Here is a 20854-nt window from a genome sequence, read left to right as displayed (position 1 = left end):
TTCGAGCTGCGTATTTCAAAGCCAGCAGTTGGATGGTTATCCCGTCAGCGGTCGGCTTTATAAGTTCCAAGATGGTAGTGAAACTGTATTATCCCTTAGTCGCCTCTTACGACACTCACGGGAAGAGAGGGGGTGGCTATATTCTTTAATGCCACACAGCAGAAATAATACTGCTCTCAAATAATCTTGTGGGTCGCCCCACCGTACCTCAGATAGCACGTTAAGCTCGGTCCCGGCTGTTATCATGTATACCTGATACGTTCTATTAATTGAATAAAATGAAAAGAAAACAATTGTGCTTTAGACCACACGACTGAAGTAAAACTTACGAAACGTAACTCTCTCTCTTTCTATCTACACTAACATAACTCCCTCTCAACTTCCGTTCGCCTCGCCCGATCACACTTCGTAACGCTCTCGTTACGCATACAGCTTACTCCCCTAGTCAAGCGTACGTAAAGAAGTTTTACTTAAAAAAAAAACTCGAAAATCAAATTATAAACTGACTCTTATAATTCTTATTAGTACAGTAAAAAAGCTGGTATAGTCCAGTCCTCCCGTGACCATGGTTGCTGTAAAGTATCCGAAACGTCGGGAATCAAAAGTTAATAATAAAGCGCGATAAAATCCGAAAAAAGTTGTTTCATAAAATGAGTAAAATTCGCGTAAACATTAGAAAACAATAGCTGGTATAGTGTTATACCTAGATTTTTTTTTTATATCTTTATTAGGGACTTTACTATCCTAAACCAAAAGTAACAATTTTAACATTTTTCAATAAACTTATTTATAATAGTAAATTATTACTAGATCTTAACTTAATACTACTAAATACAAACTCTAGTATATATTTGGCACATTGGGATGTTGGTTCAGACAAGATATGATTGAACAAGCCGACTTCCAATAACTTGAGGCCTAACTTGGACACCAAATTTCGTCTGCTCCGTTTGTATCGGACGCATTCCATCAAAACATGTTGTACGTCTACTACATATTTACACTTGTACGTTGTGTGTTGTGTTTGTACTGTGTGGCTACGGTACTAAAGAATATAGCCACCCCCTCTTTTCCCGTGAGTGTCGTAAGAGGTGCTGCTGCAACTGCTGGTTTTCATAACACAGGCCGAAGACGGGCAGCAGCGTCTTCTGTGCGACAAAGCCAGTACTGCAGTCACCAACCCGCCTGCCCAGCGTGGTGACTATGGGCAAAACACATGAGTTCACGTTATTTTTGGTGTAAACTTGTGGAGGCCTATTTCCAGCAGTGGACTGTATAGGCTGTAATGATTGATGATTGATACATATTTACATACTTCGCAATTTGGCGTGTCTTCTTTTTTCATTAAATATGCGAATTTATTTAAAGGAATGTGTCCGGACCTTAGTCTTAGTGCCGTTACAACAAGAGTCCATCTCATATTCATCTTAGCAAACCATGACCTAGAAATATTTGCTACATTAAGCTCACTGGGCTTCAACCTCAGTTGCTTCAGACCACTTCACTTCCAATATTCTTTGATACCACGGGCCTTTTATCATTTCTTAAGGATTAACAATTTTTTTGCTAAGAATCTGCAGAGTTTCTTGCCGATTCTTCTCCGCGGTTTCTGCATTCCGAATCAGTGGTAGCTTTACTTTTAAAAATAATTAAAATTGTAATTTCTAAAATGACGATGCGATGGTACTTTTGGAGCCCTTTTTTGATAAACGCCAAAAATATGCCAAACAGTAAAACAGAAGCCTTAAGTGTTGACCATCTTAGGAACAGACGAATTCGTTATTATTTTAACTGAAGTGACAATACAAAGAAACGGTCATTCATAATTTGGAACAGACGTCAAACGGTAGACAATATATAACTGTTGCACTTAGAGACGGTGACAATTTAATCCTTTGAATTATTTTTTTTTATCGACCACCGTTACTCATTGTTACGGTAAAGGGGTAGTTTTTGCGGATTTTTTTTTTGGGGTTGAAACGTAGAATAGTTAGTGTGATGCTACCACAGTATTTGCATTTCGATTCGATATAGATCGGCAAGGAACTCAAATTATAAAGAGCTGGTTGTATTAATATTAAAAAGTTGAAAAGTTTGTTTGTTAGTCTCAGGCTGGTTACTGATTTGAATTGAAATATTCTTATTTGCTTCTGATAGCCCTTTAAATATAGGTTATTCTTTTTAAAACCACGAATCACAGCTCGGTGCTATGTATAAAAAATATCACTTAAGGCAGGTGGGAGGTTAAAAAGTTTCTGAAACGTATCACGTTATTGATGTACACCCCTGATTGATTTGGAGCTCCCACTTCGACAACCCTGCATGTATGGTCTCACCTTAGTATTCGTTCGATTATATTGAATCACGATTTAAATCAAGTACAATTGTAAATATAAATCACTAAAATTTCAATGCCTATATTTAAAGAATTTCTTTTGTAGTGAAACGTCATTAGGCGCATGAGGGTAAAATACTACACTAAATTAATATATGTATTTTTTTTTTTTTAATAAACTACTTCACAAAATTATCTCAATACCTCTATTTAATTTACAATGATTTATAAAATAAATAATAATTAATATATAATAATTATCGAATGATATAATAATAGCAAACGGCAATAATAATAACAGTCATCGCGTAGACTATACATTAGACACTGTATAGCTATCATACATAGACCATACATAAAAATCTTACGCTTTTTTTCAACTTTAGGGACGTTTCTACCGACTATGATACCTCTGCAACGCCTCATAAGGAATTCCGTTCCAAAAACACATCATAAAATTGTACTAGCTGACCTGGCGAACTTCGTATCACCTTATTTTTTTCTGAAATATAATAATAACATAATATATCAAAATAAAATATAGCCTATCTTTTAAGTTGGATCAAACTGCACACGGTGTGCAAATTTGACTAAAATCGGTTAAGTAGTTTAGGAGTCCATTGAGGACAAACATTGTGACACGAGATTTATATATATTAAGATTTGTTGGATACCGTTATGCACATATGTAGGTAGTCTAATAAAGTGTCAAAATGCGTTAAAAGAAATTTGACTAATAGTAAGATTAGAGTGACATACCTTCATTGTACGTCTTCAAACTAATACCTTACTTAGTTAAACAAGATTGCTATTGACCGGGAGTTCTAATCCTATCGTGATAATTTTTTTTTATTTGGGATCTTTCCACACCTGCTTAGTGATGGCAGCTTACAGCATCCGCTCCCGTACGTTTAAACCTTATTGTTCTACTTAGTTTTTAACCGACTTCAAAAAAAGGAGGAGGTTACTCAATTCGACCGTATATATATAAAAAATATATTATGTATGTTCGGGGATAACTACGTCGTTTATGAACCGATTTTGATAATTCTTTTTTTGTTGGAAAGGAGGTATCCCTAGTTTGGTACCATGATAAGGAAACTAGAATCTGATGATGAGATCCCAGAGAAATCGAGAGAAACTCTCGAAAATTCGCATAACTTTTTACTGGGTGTACCGATTTTGATAATTTTTAATTTAATCGAAAGCCGATGTTTATCATGTGGTCACATGTAAATTTCATTGAGTTCTGATTACAACTTTTGGAGTAATCTTTGATAGTGCGTATTTACTTGACATTTTTTTTTGTCTACCTACGTTGTATTACTTGTAGATATAATTGAAGTCGGTTATTATCTTTTGTCTGGTGGTGTTTTGGTGGTGGTGGGTTTATATTTATTTTTGTTTAAAAAATTATTATTTCGCTTTAGTAATAGTGAACTTTTTGTTAATTTTACTTTTAGCTATTGTAATTATTGTAATTAATTTTAGAAATTATAATTATGTATAATATAATTATGTTTGCTCTTGACTCTCTCGACTTCAGTTACATCTACCATTAAATACAACGGAGGTAGACGTGAAAATTGTCAAATAAATACGCGTTATTAGAAATAACTCAAAAAAAAAAAACGAGCGCGCTTTAGACCACACGACAGAAGTAAAACTTACGAATCGTAACTCTCTTTCTATCTTTACTAACTTATATGTCAACTTCCGTTCGTTGCGGCCGATAACACTTATCGTAACGCTCTCGTCACGCATTCACCAGCTTACGCCCCAAGTCGAGCGTACGTAAAGAAGTTTTACTTCAGAAAAGTAATCGATAGATTTCGATCAAATTTAAATGGAACCATGTGACAGCTTTCGAATAAATATAGAATTATCGGAATCGGTCCACCAATGAGTTACAAGTGTGAAGAAATTTAACACCTTTTCTGACTGATTTTTTAATTCAATTGATTAGATATACAATATATGATTAAGTAACCGATGATAGAACTAGTGCTCGCTTCAAATCCAGCAACCAGAATTTAACTGAGGTAGGACACAGCAGGAATTTCCTGCTCAAAATATGGAGCAGCCCGACTGGGGTAGTACCTCGACCTTACAGAAGTTCACAGCAAAATAATACTGTTTTCAAGCAGTATTGTGTTCCTGTCGGTGAGTAAGGTGACCAGAGCTCCTGGGTGGATTGGGGATTGGGTCGGCAACGCACTTGCGATGCTTCTGGTGTTGCAGGTGTCTATAAGCTACGGTAATCGCTTACCATCAGGTGAGCCGTACGCTTGTTTGCCGACCTAGTGACATAAAACAAAAAAGAATCCTCCGGTCCTTCCTCAAGCTTACCAACAATTATCCCCACTTAACATACCCCACTGTAATCGATTCCAATTGGTTTAGATGAAATTTAATTTAATTGCCAGATTCTTACAATATTTAATAGTAAAATTAAAAATAATTATAAGTTTTAATGATATAATACAATCTTTTTATCGTAAATTACAATTAAATAAATAAAAATCACAACACATGGAATAATTGTGTTTGCTAGTAAAAGAAAAACAAATCGACTTCAATTACATCGATAAGTAATACAACGTAAGTAGGCGAAACAAATTAACAAACCCAGTAGCCACTCAGATTTTCTAAGATTCCCCTCGATTTCTCTAGAACGCCATCATCCGATCCTGGTTTCCTTATCACAGTACCACCGACGGGATATTCTCTTTCCAACAAAAAAAAAAAAAAAAATCAGCAAAATCTGTTCATGAACGATGAAGTTATCCGCGAACACATATAAAAAAATATACGGTCGAATTGAGAAACCTCCTCATTTTATGAAGTCGGTCAAAAAACGTAATCATCAACAATTTAGGAACAGACGACCGTGTATGTTTAACAAATATATTTATTTATTATATCTTTATTAAAGATTAAATCACGACGGATGGCTATTTGCGAAGTTATTTTCGTCATTTATTTATTAATATTTATTTAAATATAAACATCAGTTGACTCTCATATGCTTACATTTAAAACTAGCTGTGCCCGCGACTTCGTCCGCGTTTTGGGTATTTACATGTTCAACGTGATTCCTTAAAATTGGCAATACATTTTTATAAGTAAAGTCACTGTTCCACGCGGGCGATGTCGCTAACACGGCTAGAACAATATAATAAAAAATAATTGTGTTTGCTCGCAAACGAAAAAAAACCGACTTCAATTACATCGACGAGTAATACAACGTAGATCGACGAAAAAATAGTCAAGTAACTACGCGTTATCAAAGATTACTCAAAAAGTAGTTATCAGATCTCAATAAAATTTGTATGTGACCACATGACAAACATCAGCGTTTGATTAAATTAAAAATTATTAAAATCGGTACACCCAATAAAAAGTTATTGCGGATTTTCAAGAGTTTCCCTCGATTTCTCTGGGATCCCGTCATCAGATCCTGGTTTTCTTATCATGGTACTAAACTAGGGATATTTCCTTTCCAACAAAAAAAGAATTATCAAAATCGGTACATCCAGTAGAAAGTTATGCGGTATAATACAACGTAGGTCGACGAAAAAAGCGTCAAGTAAAAACGCATTATTAGATATAACTCGAAAGGTAGTTGTTAGATCTCAAATAAATTTAAATGGGACCAATTGGCACACACCACCTTTCGATTAAAAAAAAATTGTCGAAATCGGTCACGGTTCACTCCGGTTTCCACGGTCAAAAGTTCTGATGTAAAATAAAAAAAATACAGTCGAATTGAGAACCTCCTCCTTTTTTGGAAGTCGGTTAAAAATATCTACTAATACCAGCTGATCCCGCAAACTTTGTTTTGCCATATATGTTATTAGCCCCCGTAATCTCCCCCCTCTCCCTTATAATTTAGGGGTATGAGAAATAGATGCTGACCGAATCTCAGACCTACCCGATATGCACACTAAATTTCATATGAATCGGTCCAACCGTTTCGGAGGAGTATTTTAATTGACATTGTGACACGAGAATTTTATATATACCCACTAATATAAAACTCAAAAGTTTGTTTTTTTTTTTAAACATGCTACTGGTTCCAATTGAAAACTTATTTCTGTGTCTGATAGCCCATTTAACGAGGACGGCTATTTTTTAATTATTTTTTTTTTAATCGAAAGGTGGTGTGTGCCAATTGGTCCCATTTAAATTTATATGAGATCTGACAACTACTTTTCGAGCTATATCTAATAATGCGTTTTTACTTGACGCTTTTTTCGTCGACCTACGTTGTATTATATCGCATAACTTTTTACTGGATGTACCGATTTTGATGATTTTTAATTTAATCGAAAGCTGATGTTTATCATGTGGTCACATTTAAATTTAATCGAGATCTAACATCTACTTTTTGAGTAATCTTTGAAAATGCGTATTTACTTGACTATTTTTTCGTCGATCTACGTTGTATTACTCGTCGATGTAATTGAAGTCGGGTTTTTTTTTCGTTTGCGAGCAAACACAATTATTCCTGTAATTAACCCGTGTAAAACCGCAGGGCATAGCTAGTGCAAATATACAAATCTTAAAACAGCGAAGATTTGCTTATCACTGATAGTAATTCCGTACAAACAATCCATACATCTCGTACGAACTAATGCTAAAGATTACAACTCTTCATAATATTGCGCAATTAAATTTAGTATATAGGTTATAGTTCCAAGACTAGAACGTCACATATAAAACTTAACAGCGTACATTTAAAAAAAGAATGTTCAAATAAAAAAAAAATTATAATTAAGGAATTAAATATAATATAATTCTAAATTTAATTTAGAAAATTAACGTTAATTTAAATTTATATTTTTAACTTTCTTATTGTATTTTATTTATGTATTTTATGTGGAATGAGAACACCATTTCGTTTGATTTTTTCTATGACGTGTTTTTTTTTTTTTCGTTTCCTAATTATACATAATAAATAATTCTATGTGAGTGATGAGTTATTTATTTTACCTCTATTGGTGGTATTTTATTTTCTTTTTTAATTCTACAATATTAAGTTCTGGCCTCCTGTTAATTAAAAAGTTAACACAATAAAATGTACCGTTACATTAATACTAAGTAAAAGATAAGTAAAAGATAACCAAATTGCAGTCTAAAATCGTACCATCAAATTTCCAGGTGAATACGTTATACAAGGGGAACTGCCCCAGCAGCTGGTGAGTGAGGAGTCTCGTTTCGATCTGCTGGAAGAGGCTCTCCAGCTGGTGGAACTCGGCGGCGACGACACTAAGGATGAAACTCCACAGGTAAGATTATATTTTGATTAACATTGGCAGGGTATTGATGTAAGGTAGGGTTGTCAAACTCAATTTGCAGAGAGCCCCATATATTAAATTTAAAATGTGTTGCCGGGCCAGATTCAAATTAAACAAATGTTTTGAGTTATTATATCATTTTATTTATTTAATTACATAGTATATAATATAATATATATATCAAAGATACGTCCAAAGATGTATCCGGCCCGCGGGCCGTATCTTTGTTATCCCTGTTGTAGGGCATAACGGGCTCAAAATTTTGGAGCAGCTCGACTGGTAAAGTACCTCAACTATATTAAAGATTGCAGTTAAATAAAACTGGTCTCGAGTAGTGTTGTGTTCCTGTGGTGAGTAAGGTGACCAGACCAGCGGGGAGGGGGGGTCAACTGCTAGGCATAGGCCTCTAGAAGTTCACGCAAAAAATGGCGTGAACACATGTGTTTTGCCCATAGTTACCACGCTGGGCAGGTAGGTCGACGACCGCAGGGCTGGTCTTGTCGCACCGAAGACGCTGCTGCCCGTCTTCGGCCTGTGTATTTCAAAACCAGCAGTTGGATGGTTATCCCGATATCGGTCGGCTTTTTAAGCTCCAAGGTGGTAGTGGAACTGTGTTATTCTTTAGTCGCTTACGACACCCACGGGAAGAGAAGGGGTATATTCATTACTTCCGTAACCACGTAGCAAGTTATAAAATTTATTTCACAACTTTATGACGTCAAAATTAGGCAGTAGTTGATAAAGTTTCAGATAAAACTAGATAAGAGTGTGTATATCTGTGTTCGAGGTTACTCAAATATTATACTAGGTAATACTTGTCTGACTGTCTAAAATAATTCGTCTGTCGGCTCCGACACGCGAGTGTAGTTCACTCCTTAAAATCTATTGCCGTGATAATTGAAAATTAAAATGTTCAATTGAATTACGCGCTTCAGCCTGTAATATCCCACTGCAGGCCTCTTTCCCCGTGTAGGAGAAGGATCAGAGCTTAATCTACCACTTTGCTCCAATGCGGGTTGGTGGATATATATAAATAACAATTGATATCAGGTGTACATGATAACAACTGGGACCGACGGCTTACGTGCTCTCCGAGGCAAAATGGAAACTCCAATTGAAATGTTGTTTTTTAAGGCTAGTCGTCATGGTATTGTTACTTGCAGGCGGTAGAAGGCGGTGCTGAAGATATGCTACATCCGGCGATGCGGCACGTGCCGCATCACCCCCTGGCGCACTACCACAATCCGGTATGTTACTGAACTTTGCCCCCAGACATAACATGTAGATAAAAGAAAAGATTTTGCTCGAAATCTGAAACGCCCGGACGGGGAAGTACCTCGACCGAGGCCGAGGCTCTCTGAGCCAGAGCTCGTAAGTACGATCAAGAAGTTAGTTAGTCAAAGCTTCTGGATGTTCTGTGTTCGACATTACAGAAGATCACAGCTAAATAACACTGCTTTCAATGAGTGTTGTGTTCCTGTGAGTGAGGCCGAGGCTCTCTGAGCCAGAGCTCGTAAGTACGGTCAACAAGTTAGTTAGTCAAAGCTTCTGGATTTTCTGTGTTAACGGAGCGAGGGTCCAGGTGTTGCGGGCGTCCATAGGCTACGGTAACCTCTTACCAGAAGAAATATGTTTGTTATATTCCGTAGGCTGTACTTAAGTATTATAAAAATTTTCCAGTTCGATCCTGGAATTTCGGAAGATTAGTGCGTTCAAATTGTTCATCATGATATTAGTTTAAATTTATTAAATTAGCTGACCCGGCAAACTTTGTACCACCAATTTTAGATCCTGATAACAATGAACTCGAAAAAAAAAACACATTTGGCGCATTCAGTAAGTTTTGAGCGGTAATTACCATTCGGTGATAAACTTTTATTTATATAAATATTCTCATCAAAAAAAACAGCAATTACAAACTTTTTCTTAATAAAACTCTTTAAGATAAAATCGATACGGCGCCAGGATTTTTTTCTGATGTCAGATTGAAAAAAAAAATTACGTTGACAAATGACTCGATGTCACGAGGTGAGATGCCACACGCGTCGTGAACCAAGGGACAGTTTAATTTTTTTATTGTTATCATATATTGTAATGTAATTTGAATATTGTCAAAAATATAAATGTGAAATTAGAGATTTAATCATTTTTAATATTTCGTCGCTTAAGAATTGGCCCAAAAGTATCGAGATTTATTTATTTATTTATTATTATACTTACTGATATGGGTGCCATATTGGTGCCATATTCTGTGTTTACTGCATTAGTATTTTGGTATGGTATTAACAACATTAACAATTTTGGGGCATACTACTACAATAGGGACCAAAATTGTAGTCTTTTTGAAATGTTTGTGTCTCGATTAGTAAATTATTACTAGTGGTCGCGTAGTGGTCGAAATTCGACCATAATTAATTTAAATTATAAGTTTGAACATAAACAAAAGAATGTATATGCATGTGTGTGTAATGTTTTTTTATTGATTTCATGTATTTTTGAAGTTATACTTCTTTTGGTATGTTAGGAAAAAATGATGACAGTAATTCTTCAGGACGTGCGCGCACACCGTCCCGTAAAAAAAATCAGCACCTTGAAGTTAGCTCAGTTAACAGTCAACGAAGTAGAAGTTAGCAGCCAATCAAGTATAACTTCTTACGCGCGTACACACACACACACACACACTTTTTTATGCATAATTTTAGAAAAAATATTAGCATTCTGCACTCTTTCTCTATATAAACTATTAGCATACAACCCCGGCTTCGCACGGGTTTTCAACAAAAATTTCAAAATCTTTTTCACCCAAATTTTTTTGAAAATATAGTATAGCGTATCTTACCCGCGGATAGTGTAGCTTCCCAACAGGGAAAGTATTTTTCAAATCGGTTCAATAGCTTCGGAGCCTATTCAATGCAAACAAACAAACAAATCTTTTCTTTTTATAATATTAATATAGATTATTTGTAAAATGATGATTTGAAATCGATTTAAAAGCCTACTCGACTAAGACTCGACTAATCAAAAATTGATTATACTTTCGTTGAAAATGAGTAGGTACAGAATAATTATGTCTAATAGCGAAAAAAGTGGCGGGATTAAGTATCTATACTTAAAAATGGCCGCCGGTGGTTTTATTCGGTTATACTGCGAAAACTACTGAACCGATCGGTATAATACTTTACCATAAGATGCAGCGTGTTTCGGAGAAGGTTTTACTATATGATATGTTGGTGATTACTTATTGTGTAAAAAGATATGGACGGACAGAGGTCGCTAGTAGTTAATAAATACTTGTGTATGTAAATTGATGTCATTTTTTTGTTTGCGAGCAAACAAATATGATTCAAAAAATTAGTTTTTTTTATTATTGTTAAATATAGCAACCGACTTAAAATGAAGTACTTATAAATTTCTACCTTAACAATCCAGACCGGTCAAGTGGACGCCATATTTTTTTAATTTTTTTTAAAATGTTTCAATTTTAAAAGATCTCTCGACATTTTCGACTCACGCGTATATCGAGTGCGACCTAAGTAAATATTGCATTCCTTAAACGTGAGCTTTTTGAGATGATATAGTGATGAACGTGTCGGTTAAATTTTATCGATATTTGGAACTGTTTCTTTTTTTTTTTAATTTTAAGTTCTTTTGTTTAAGTACAAAATTAAATCGCAACTAAAGTTATAAAAATATTTTTTCTTGCGACAAAGCCAGCCCTGCGGTCACCAATCCGCCTGCCCAGCGTGGTGACTATGGGCAACACAGATGAGTTCACCCTACTTTTGGCGTGAACTTTTAGGCGCCTCTGTCCAGCAGTGGACTGTGATAGGCTGAAATGATGATGATGATGATTTTTTTTTTTTTTTTTTAATAACGCTACGCTACCTACAACTACTTCTATTCTAAACGCAAAAACCCATAGACCTATTTTAAAAATTTCCAAACCAGTCGTATGCTACGTTATCACTTAGTAACAGTAATTTTAATAGGAAATAATGAATTTATGAAAAAAGAAAAACAAATGCTAACGATTCACACATTAATCGATTTATTTGTCATATTTATGTCAATTTGTCTTTATTATTAAATCTGCTTTATCTTGTTTGCTAAATTTACTATCGACTTTTTAAATACCCTGTACAGTAACAAAAATTAATATTGAAAATTAAAAATTACTAATATATCGATAATTTTTTGTCACAACACTATTACAATAAACATTGCTACCGTTCGCTGTTTATACAGATCTTAAACAAACAGGGATTAGTGATGACTTCAAGTCGATATATTTTAATATATAGGAAAGGTGTTCTAATCCAACAAAGGCATATTTATTAAAAAAAAAAAAAAACTAAAAAGTTTTTATTTAAATATGCTAAAAGCCTGTTTCACCAGTTCTGGCTAACAGATCATCCTGGAACCATCCTGGAACCATTGATCATAGAAACTTAATTTTATGACGGTATCCAACAGATAAAATTGCTTGGAACGAAGTTCCTCATCGCGCGGTACACTCACTGAGCGGGGTAGGAGCGAGTTCGAAAAAAGTGTAACAAGACTTTTTCCCGACGCTTCTTGATATAGGATAGAATTTAAAAATCGAGCAGATTGTCATTGAATTTACTTGTTTATCTTCAAAGTTTACATTAAAAATATAAAGCAAATTCGTACTTAGGTCGACGAAATGAAAAAAATGCAAATGAAAAAAAAATCGACTTCAATTACATCGACAAGTAGACGTAGGCAGACAAAAAAATAGTCAAGTAAATACGCGTTATCAAAAATTACTCCAAAAGTCGTCGCCAGATCTCGATCAAATTTAAATGGAACGACGAACGAAACGAACGAAGAAAAACCGACTTCAGTTACATCGACCACAGTAGTACAACGTAGGACTACGAAAAAATTGCCAAGTAAATACGTGTTATGAGAGATAACTTAAAGATTAGTTATCAGATCTGGATTACATTTAAATGAACCTACAAAACAAGCACCAGCTTTCGATTAAAACAAGAATCATCAAAATCGGTACACCCAGTAAAAAGTTATGCGGTATAATACAACGTAGGTTGACGAAAAAAATAGTCAAGTAAATACGCATTATTAGATATAACTCGAAAAGTAGTTGTTAGATCTCAAATAAATTTAAATGGGAACAAATGACACACACCACCTTTTGATAGTCGAATAGTGCATTTAAATATAAATTGGACCATGTGACACGCTTCACCTTTCAATTATAAAAAAAAAAAACCTTGAAATCTGTCCACCCAGTGAAAAGTTCTGCAGCGACATACATAAAAAAATATCATCGATTTGAGAACCTCCCCCTTTTTGTAAGTCGGTTAAAAAGTGTGTCTTCAAGCTCCGACATGCGATCGAAGTATTATATTCTATTAAATTAATCTAATTCACTTTAGCCTATATCAGCCCACTGCTGGACGTAGGCCTCCAAAAGCTCGCGTCAAAAATGGCTTGAACTCATCATGTGTTTTGCCCATAGTCACCACGCTGGGCGGGTCGGTTACCGTCGGTAATCAAATTATTGGAACGAAGTTCCTTACGGCAGGCTTGACATTTGGCTGGGCGACCGTGCTGAGAAAAATGTGACACTAAAACCGTAAGAAAAATATATAACGGCAGTGACGTAATATCAGTCACACGACTGTATAATATGACGTTTGTGAAACCGAACTTATTTAACATTAACGCTATAAATGTTTGGGGTTTTTTGGTAAAATAATGAATTAAAATAGCTATCGTCGGGGTGTAGTGTCTATTTGTATTGTCCATTTTTTTTAAAGGTCTCCTAAATGCTAAACAAATATGGCGTAAGTACGGAAGTCCGACCACAGACAATTAAATAGTGTAACAAAAATAAATAGAGACATGTTTTTTTATTTCACTTAATCATCATTACAGCCTATACAGTCCACTGCTGGACATAGGCCTCCACAAGTTGACGCCAAAAATAACGTGAACTCATGTGTTTTGCCCATAGTCACCACGCTGGGCAGGCGGGTTGGTGACCGCAGTACTGGCTTTGTCGCACCGAAGACGCTGCTGCCCGTCTTCGGCCTGTGTATTTCAAAGCCAGCAGTTTGATGGTTATCCCGCCATCGGTCGGCTTCTTAAGTTCCAAGGTGGTTGTGGAACCTTGTTATCCCTTAGTCGCCTCTTACGACACCCACGGGAAGAGAGGGGGTGGCTAAATTCTTTAGTGCCGTAGCCACACAGCACTTTCACTTAATACTTTGAATTATTTATTTATTTATTTATTTTTTGTTTGATTTTTATTATTCAAAACACAAAATCTTCATCAAAACTCTTACTCGTTTGAGTAAACTGACGCACGCTACTCGTATGTGTAACTCCAATGATTTAAGCTTTATCACCTTTCGAATTGGCCCTTTCAATCAAAAGCACATACAAAAGAGTTAGGTACATAAGTTAGATACAGGTCTCGTAATGATTCAGGTACCCTAACTCGGCAGATCGCTTCGAAAGGGCCCGCCCTCTCTATGCAACTGTCAATCTGCCTTCCAGTTTTGACGTACCGCAGGTACCTTTAATTGCAATGAATATTGCGAGATTGTATCTGCATTTACGTGTACACTAGCTGTGCCCGCGACTTCGTCCGCGTGGAATTCAATAATAAAAAAGTTATTGTTCAATTCGCAGAGTTATAAAATAAATAAATGTCTAAAATAAAAGCTTAAGTTACTCCTTATTACATCAGCTATCTGCCAGTGAAAGTCCCGTCATAATCGGTCCAGCCGTTTCAGAGATTAGTCGGAATAAACAGACAGACAGACAGAGACAAAAATTGTAAAAAAAATATATTTTGGTATATGTATACATCAATATGCACTTGGTAAAAAGCGGTTATTTTAATATTACAAACGGACACACCAATTTTATTTTATTTGTATAGATTTGAAAAGTGTATTATCCTTATCGACACTTGAGTCATAATGACACGTGATTTTTGACACGTGGCCGGTTTACGTGTATTATGTGTAAAGGTGAGGTTGTTAATGATTGAGCCTTGTTATTGGGTTGTTGTTTAAGGATATGAAATAGGGGATGAGATTTTTGTAAATTAATTTGTTTTTTATTTATTTATTTTTTTTTTAATAAGTAGGCTTTAAAAGCACTTTTAGTCGTTATTTACGGAATTCTAAGTTAATAAGTTTTAAATTTTTTTTTTTCGTTTTCAAGCAATGAGTATTTATCCCAGCATACCTATGAATGTGCTCGATTCAAGATCGCTATCTCAAACGCGCTTTCATCTCGCCGCCGTATCGTCGATCTATCTCGACGTATCTCAAATGAAAATTATATCTACGACTACATATATGTATATACTAGTATTATAAATGCATTTTACTATCATGGTTCCGTGTTCAAAGCTTCAATGGAACCCTGTCGCTTTATTGGAACCGTAATTGAACAATTTTGTATTTATTAAAGTAAAGCTTCAAGCTGATTAAGCTGGTGAATGCGTGACGAGAGCGTTACGAAAAGTGTGATCGGGTGAGGCGAACGGAATTTGAGAGGGAGATATAAGTTAGTGACGATAGAAAGAGAAAGAGTTACGTTTCGTATTTTACTGAAGGGGTAATTAAAGAAGTTTTCACTTCAGTCGTGTGGTCTAAAGCACACTCGATTTTTAATTTTCGCAAACGATTAGTGATTACAAACAAACGAAAAATCAAATCTTTTCTCTTCAAGAAAAACATCCCACTGCTGGGCAAAAATATTCTATACGGACCAAGATTGGAGCTTTTAATCCGTGACGCTACTCCATTTTCGTTTAGCAGATAATTTACCTTTTATAATTGTGTTTGCTTGCAAAGAAGAAAAACCGACTTCAGTTACATCCACAATGTAGTACAACGTAGGACGACGAAAAAATTGCCAAGTAAATACGTGTTATGAGAGATAACTCAAAGATTAGTTATCAGATCTCGATTAAATTTAAATGAGACTACAAGACAAGTATCGGCTTTCGATTATAATAAGGATCATCAAAATCGGTACAGCCAGTGAAAAGTTATGCGGTATAATACAACGTGGGTCGACGAAAAAATAGTGAAGTATTACGTTGCATTACTTGTCGATGTAATTGAAGTCGGTTTTTTTTCGTTTGCTAGCAAACACTATTATATACAGTGTAGCTAATATATGCGGCGTTACAGACGGACAAAATGATAAATATTATTTGGACAAGTCCGGACAGGTGACGCCCGGCCACCTGCATTGTATGACAAATTGGTTTATGTGTACGTTATACAGGACGTCCCGCGTGCACGTTAACCGACTTTATTTGTAAAAGTTGTTGTGTTTAGGAAAAATAATTGTAACCGCGCGGATTGTTGATTTGTGAATCCCAATGAGTGGGAGATCCCGCGGGATTCCGCACTCTTAAAATAATATTATAAAATCGAATTAAAACTGCAGTGTTATCGTGTCATCACTTCCATATTCCTAATTGTCTTCAACTACAGTGACCTTTTATTATTATAATATTTTTTGAGCGTTTATCCCGAAAGATTTACCACTAATTTTTATATGTGCGGGATCCTCGAACTCTAGATGTTACTTGTGACTGCGATTTTGGTAAATATTTTACGTTGATTTCTAATTATTTTTCAAAATAAACGAACAGCCAGACATTCTTAATATTACCTTTTAGTAATGGATTGCGATGCATCTAGTGTTTCTGGCGCCTACAGGCTACGGTACCCGTTTACCATCAGGCGGACCGTACGCTTGTTTGCTACCACATAGAAAATTAAGAAAAAACTTTTTTCATATTAGTACTTAAGTAGGTAAGGTGATTTTACCTGTACTACCACATAAGCCGTGTAGTTACGATGTTATGTTATATAGCCTACAAGTTACCACAACGAGACATAAACTATTCTAAAGTTTGTCTTGTTTGACTTGCAAAGTTTAATTGAATTTCAAAACGTGTTTCGAATTTTTAATTTGTTTTTAATTACTAAAATAAAACATTGAGAAATTAATTTATTAATCAGACGATGTTTTTTCAACATTTCTTTAATTATTTATTTTATAATATTTTCAATAATAAATTAATAATAATTGTGTGTGGTTACGGCAGTACAGAATATAGCTCCTCTTCCCGTGGGTGTCATAAGAGGCGACTAAGGGATACAACAGTTCCACTATCACCTTGGAAGCTAAAAAGCCGACCGATGGCGGGATAACGATAAGACGGGCAGCAGCGTCTTCGGTGCGACAAAGCCAGCCCTGCGGTCACCAACCCGCCTGCCCAGCGTGGTAGTCAGTGGGCGACACACATGAAGCTCGCGCCATTTTTGGCGCGATCCTGTGAAGGCCTATGTCCAGCAGTGGACTGCGATAGGCTGAACTGTGTGTGAAGTGTGTAATGGTAATTTATGGAACGATTCCCTTAAATATTTTATTTTCATCATATTGATTTTACACTCTCTTACGAACATAGAACACTCCTTACATAAAATATGTATATAAAAAATATCAATCCTTCAGTTTGACTAATGAAGCGTTGACATTCGCGGTCAGGTATATTTTTTTTTCACCCACGCCCCCACTCGGCAGCGTGGCGGGTGATTCCCGGTAAACCTTTTGCGGGACCGCTAATTGATTTTATTGTTAACCGACTTTGAAATAAAGAAAAAAAATGTTTTTGAGCTGAAACAGTAGTTAATATTTTTTTAATAGCTATATTGATATACGTGCTTTTATGGCCTATACCAAATAGGCTGTTTTATGTAAAGTACGAAGTAATGATTTTTGTTTTGCTTTGTTATATTGATGTAAAAATTTTGAAGGTATAGTATTTTTCCTATTTTTATTATTAATTTGATGCATATTTGCATTATTAATAAAAATATATAAATAAAAAATTAAGTGTACTTGTTATTATTAAATATTTAATTATTTTATGTTTGACATTATTGCTACACTTCTGTACACAATGTTGTACAGTAAAACTATTTTCCGCAATATATTTTATTTTACTCAAAATTATACATTTTAAAAACTATTTTAATAATTTAGACATTTGTTTGAACATTACTAACATCTCTTCAAAGTCGGTAAGCAGTCCATCAAAGTTACGGTTAAACAAAAAAACATTGACACTTACCGAAAAACCCTTTTTTATTAGAAATAGCATGATTTATTATTGTCATTATTGTTGTTTTACTCAAGGGAATCTGTTTATATTTAAGAAACTTACTTGTTTCTTCTATGGAAGGGAATTTTTGGTTTTAATTTTGACAATGAAGTCTCAAGGGATTTCGAATTAAGGCACAGTTAGTGGCTTCTGTGCTTCGGTTCTATAGTTATTTGAATAGCAGTTGTAAGCTACCTTAAAGTTAGTTATAATATTAAGGCCGACTACACCAGTTGGATAACGCTATTCGACGGATAGTGTTATCCATTACATAAAAGTTTCCACTGTTTTTAAAGTATATTTATATTCGGAAACATGATTTAAAAAATTTGAGTTTCTTAATTAAGAAGAAATGGGTTCTAATACTCTACCTTCTATTGTTAAATTCTATTCGCAGCTTATGTGGAAGATAACAAAAGCTAGGTCCAATTCTAGTAAAATAATGATAAATAAATAAATATTTTTAAAGTTTAAAATACACACGCTACAACTTAATGATTGTATTATAGGTAACAGAGGAAAGATAGAGCTAAATTTATTTTTCGATTTAAGATCCTTTTCTGAATTCGGTCAATAAAAAGTTCAATACACCAAATACCAATACGTAAGAGACTCTAGTATAAACTTAAATCAATATCAAAAAATTGTGTGTACTCGCAAACAAAAAAAAAAAACCAACTTCTATTAGATCGACAAGTAATTCAACGTAAGACGAGAAAATAGTCAAGTAAATACGCGTTATCAAAGATTACTCAAAAATAATCATTAGGTAGATGTCGATCCAATGTAATCGGGACCACGAGACAAGCATCGGCTTTTGATGAAAACAAAAATCGCCATAATCAGTACCATTGGAACCAGTGATACCCAGTTAAAAGTTAACCGGTATAATACAACGTAGGTCGACGAAAAAATTGTCAAGTAAATACGCATTATTAGGTATAACTCGAAAAGTACTTGTCAGATCTCAATTAAATTTAAATGGAACCACATGACACACAACACATTTTGATTAAAAAAAAAAAACAATTAAATCGGTCCACTCAGTCAAAAGTTCTAAGGTATATACAGAAAAAAAAATACTATCGAATTGAGAACATTCTTCTTCTTTTCAAAGTCGGTTAGAAAAAGTAGTAAAGTAGTTAACATTCGATTTATAAAAGTTTTATTTCTTACCAAATAGTCAATTGACAATCTATAAATTAAATTACCATACAAAAACATATATAATACTAGCTTTAACCCGCGGCTTCGCTCGCATTGAATTTTTTTTAATAAAAAGTATCCTAATCTTAATAAAAAGTTTCATGATGATCGGTTAATTAGTTTTCGCGTGAAAGCGTAACGAACAAATTTATATTCACATTTATAATATTAGTAGGGATTATAAAAGTTGAAGAGCTTGTTTGAACGCGCTAATCTCAGAAACTGGTCCAAACTAAAAAAATATATTTTCATTATGGCTACTTTAATTAAGCCAAGTAAAACCGTAGGTCACAGCTAGTACATATACATGAAAAAATCATATCGGATTAAAAGACAGAATCTCAACTTTCATACCGATCCTTATTATCGATCATTGATCTAAAGATCATCGGATCTATGGATCGCGGAGGTCAGTCAATTACGTTCCTATTCAGTTGAGAGCGGCGATTGTGTTGCCGCTGATGTTTGAGTTATTGACAGTTTTGTAAACGTCTGGGGGATTATTTGTTTTATTAATATTGTAAATAGGAAAGTTGATGGCTGTTTGCTACTATTATTAATCGGCTTAAAAGTTCTTCTATCACGAAGTTATAGTTCTTTTTCGTTCTTTTTTGAGAGTAGTTTTTTACGAACCTCGCGTAAACCGTCACAAAGAACCGACACCCTGAAGTTAGCTAGTCACCGAAGAAGTCTGCAACGTGAAGTTAGCTAGCCAACGAAGTATAACTTCTTAACGTGCGTACATAAGTACACACAAACTTTTTTGTATGCGTGTAACCTCATAAATTGTATCTGTTGGATATTGCTATACGTTTGATATACCTACTCGAAACTTTAATATGTCAGTAACTAAGTGCTAAATAAACTTTACCAGTCACCACAAAATTAGTCTTAAAATTTAATATTGAACACTTGGCCGCCTTTATTATTAACACTGTTTTAACTAACTGATATTTAGAAACTATTTTTTTCATGTATTTATAAAATAAAGTCACGCATTTGGCAGCTTTGTTACGCGCCTACAGCTTACTTCTTATGGACGATAACCCTTATATGTAAAATTTAAAATGTTCTACTAAATTAACTAGAAAATAATTAATAAAAAAATAAAACTCCAAAATTAAAACACAAACTGACGCTCGCTACTCGTATGTGTACAGTAAACGCTGGTACACTATTATACCTATGTATTGCTACAGCTCGAAGCGCTGTAAAGCGACGCCCAGCGTCACTGTTGTTGCTTCGTTATTTCACATGATTTCACTCCCTATAATATATATATAAAACTCCGTAAAACCAGGTCTTCTTCGTAACGCCTCAATAAAAACGTTTACAGTAACGCCGGCGTACTTTCTTTTCACTCGTGTTTTATTATTATATAGATATATTTATTATATTTTATTATAAATTTACCGCTTAACTGAATGCTGTAAAAGCAAATAATGAGTTTACATTTATGTTTGTATTGGTGTGTACGAGTTTTTGTATACAAATGTGTATGAGGAAAATATTGAACTGACTTTGACGATGCTTTCACTGTTAGATAGCGATATTACTCTTCTTAGCATAGGCTATATAACATCAAGCTGTGTCTTAGAACAATACTTAAATAAAAAACGTAGGTAAAATCGTAAGAGTCACAGAACAGATGTTTAAAATAAAACCTCTATGTGAGATAATGATCGAAGCTTAATCCACCTCGCGCTGCTCCAATGCTGTACATGGATTCAATAAATAAAATTTTATAAAACAAATGATACATTAAACACTGGGTGATGGAGGATAATTAAGTTAATAATAAAAAATTTAGTAACTGTATTAGGA

At 34.6% G+C, this 20854-nt stretch overlaps 1 protein-coding gene across 1 annotated transcript in view; it reads left to right on the top strand.

Moving 5' to 3' along the window:
* Positions 1-20854, top strand: part of LOC123665812 (endoplasmic reticulum membrane sensor NFE2L1-like) — a 135749-nt gene that overhangs the window by 62718 nt on the left and 52177 nt on the right. Inside the window, exons 5-6 of the mRNA XM_045600050.1 lie at positions 7499-7626; positions 8799-8882. Coding sequence (XP_045456006.1) covers positions 7499-7626; positions 8799-8882 — 212 coding nt within the window. The remainder of the gene's footprint in view (positions 1-7498; positions 7627-8798; positions 8883-20854) is intronic.

The sequence above is a fragment of the Melitaea cinxia genome, chromosome 25 (genome assembly GCF_905220565.1).
Source record: "Melitaea cinxia chromosome 25, ilMelCinx1.1, whole genome shotgun sequence".
NCBI lineage: Eukaryota > Metazoa > Arthropoda > Insecta > Lepidoptera > Nymphalidae > Melitaea > Melitaea cinxia.
This window is presented reverse-complemented; position numbering and strand designations above follow the sequence as displayed.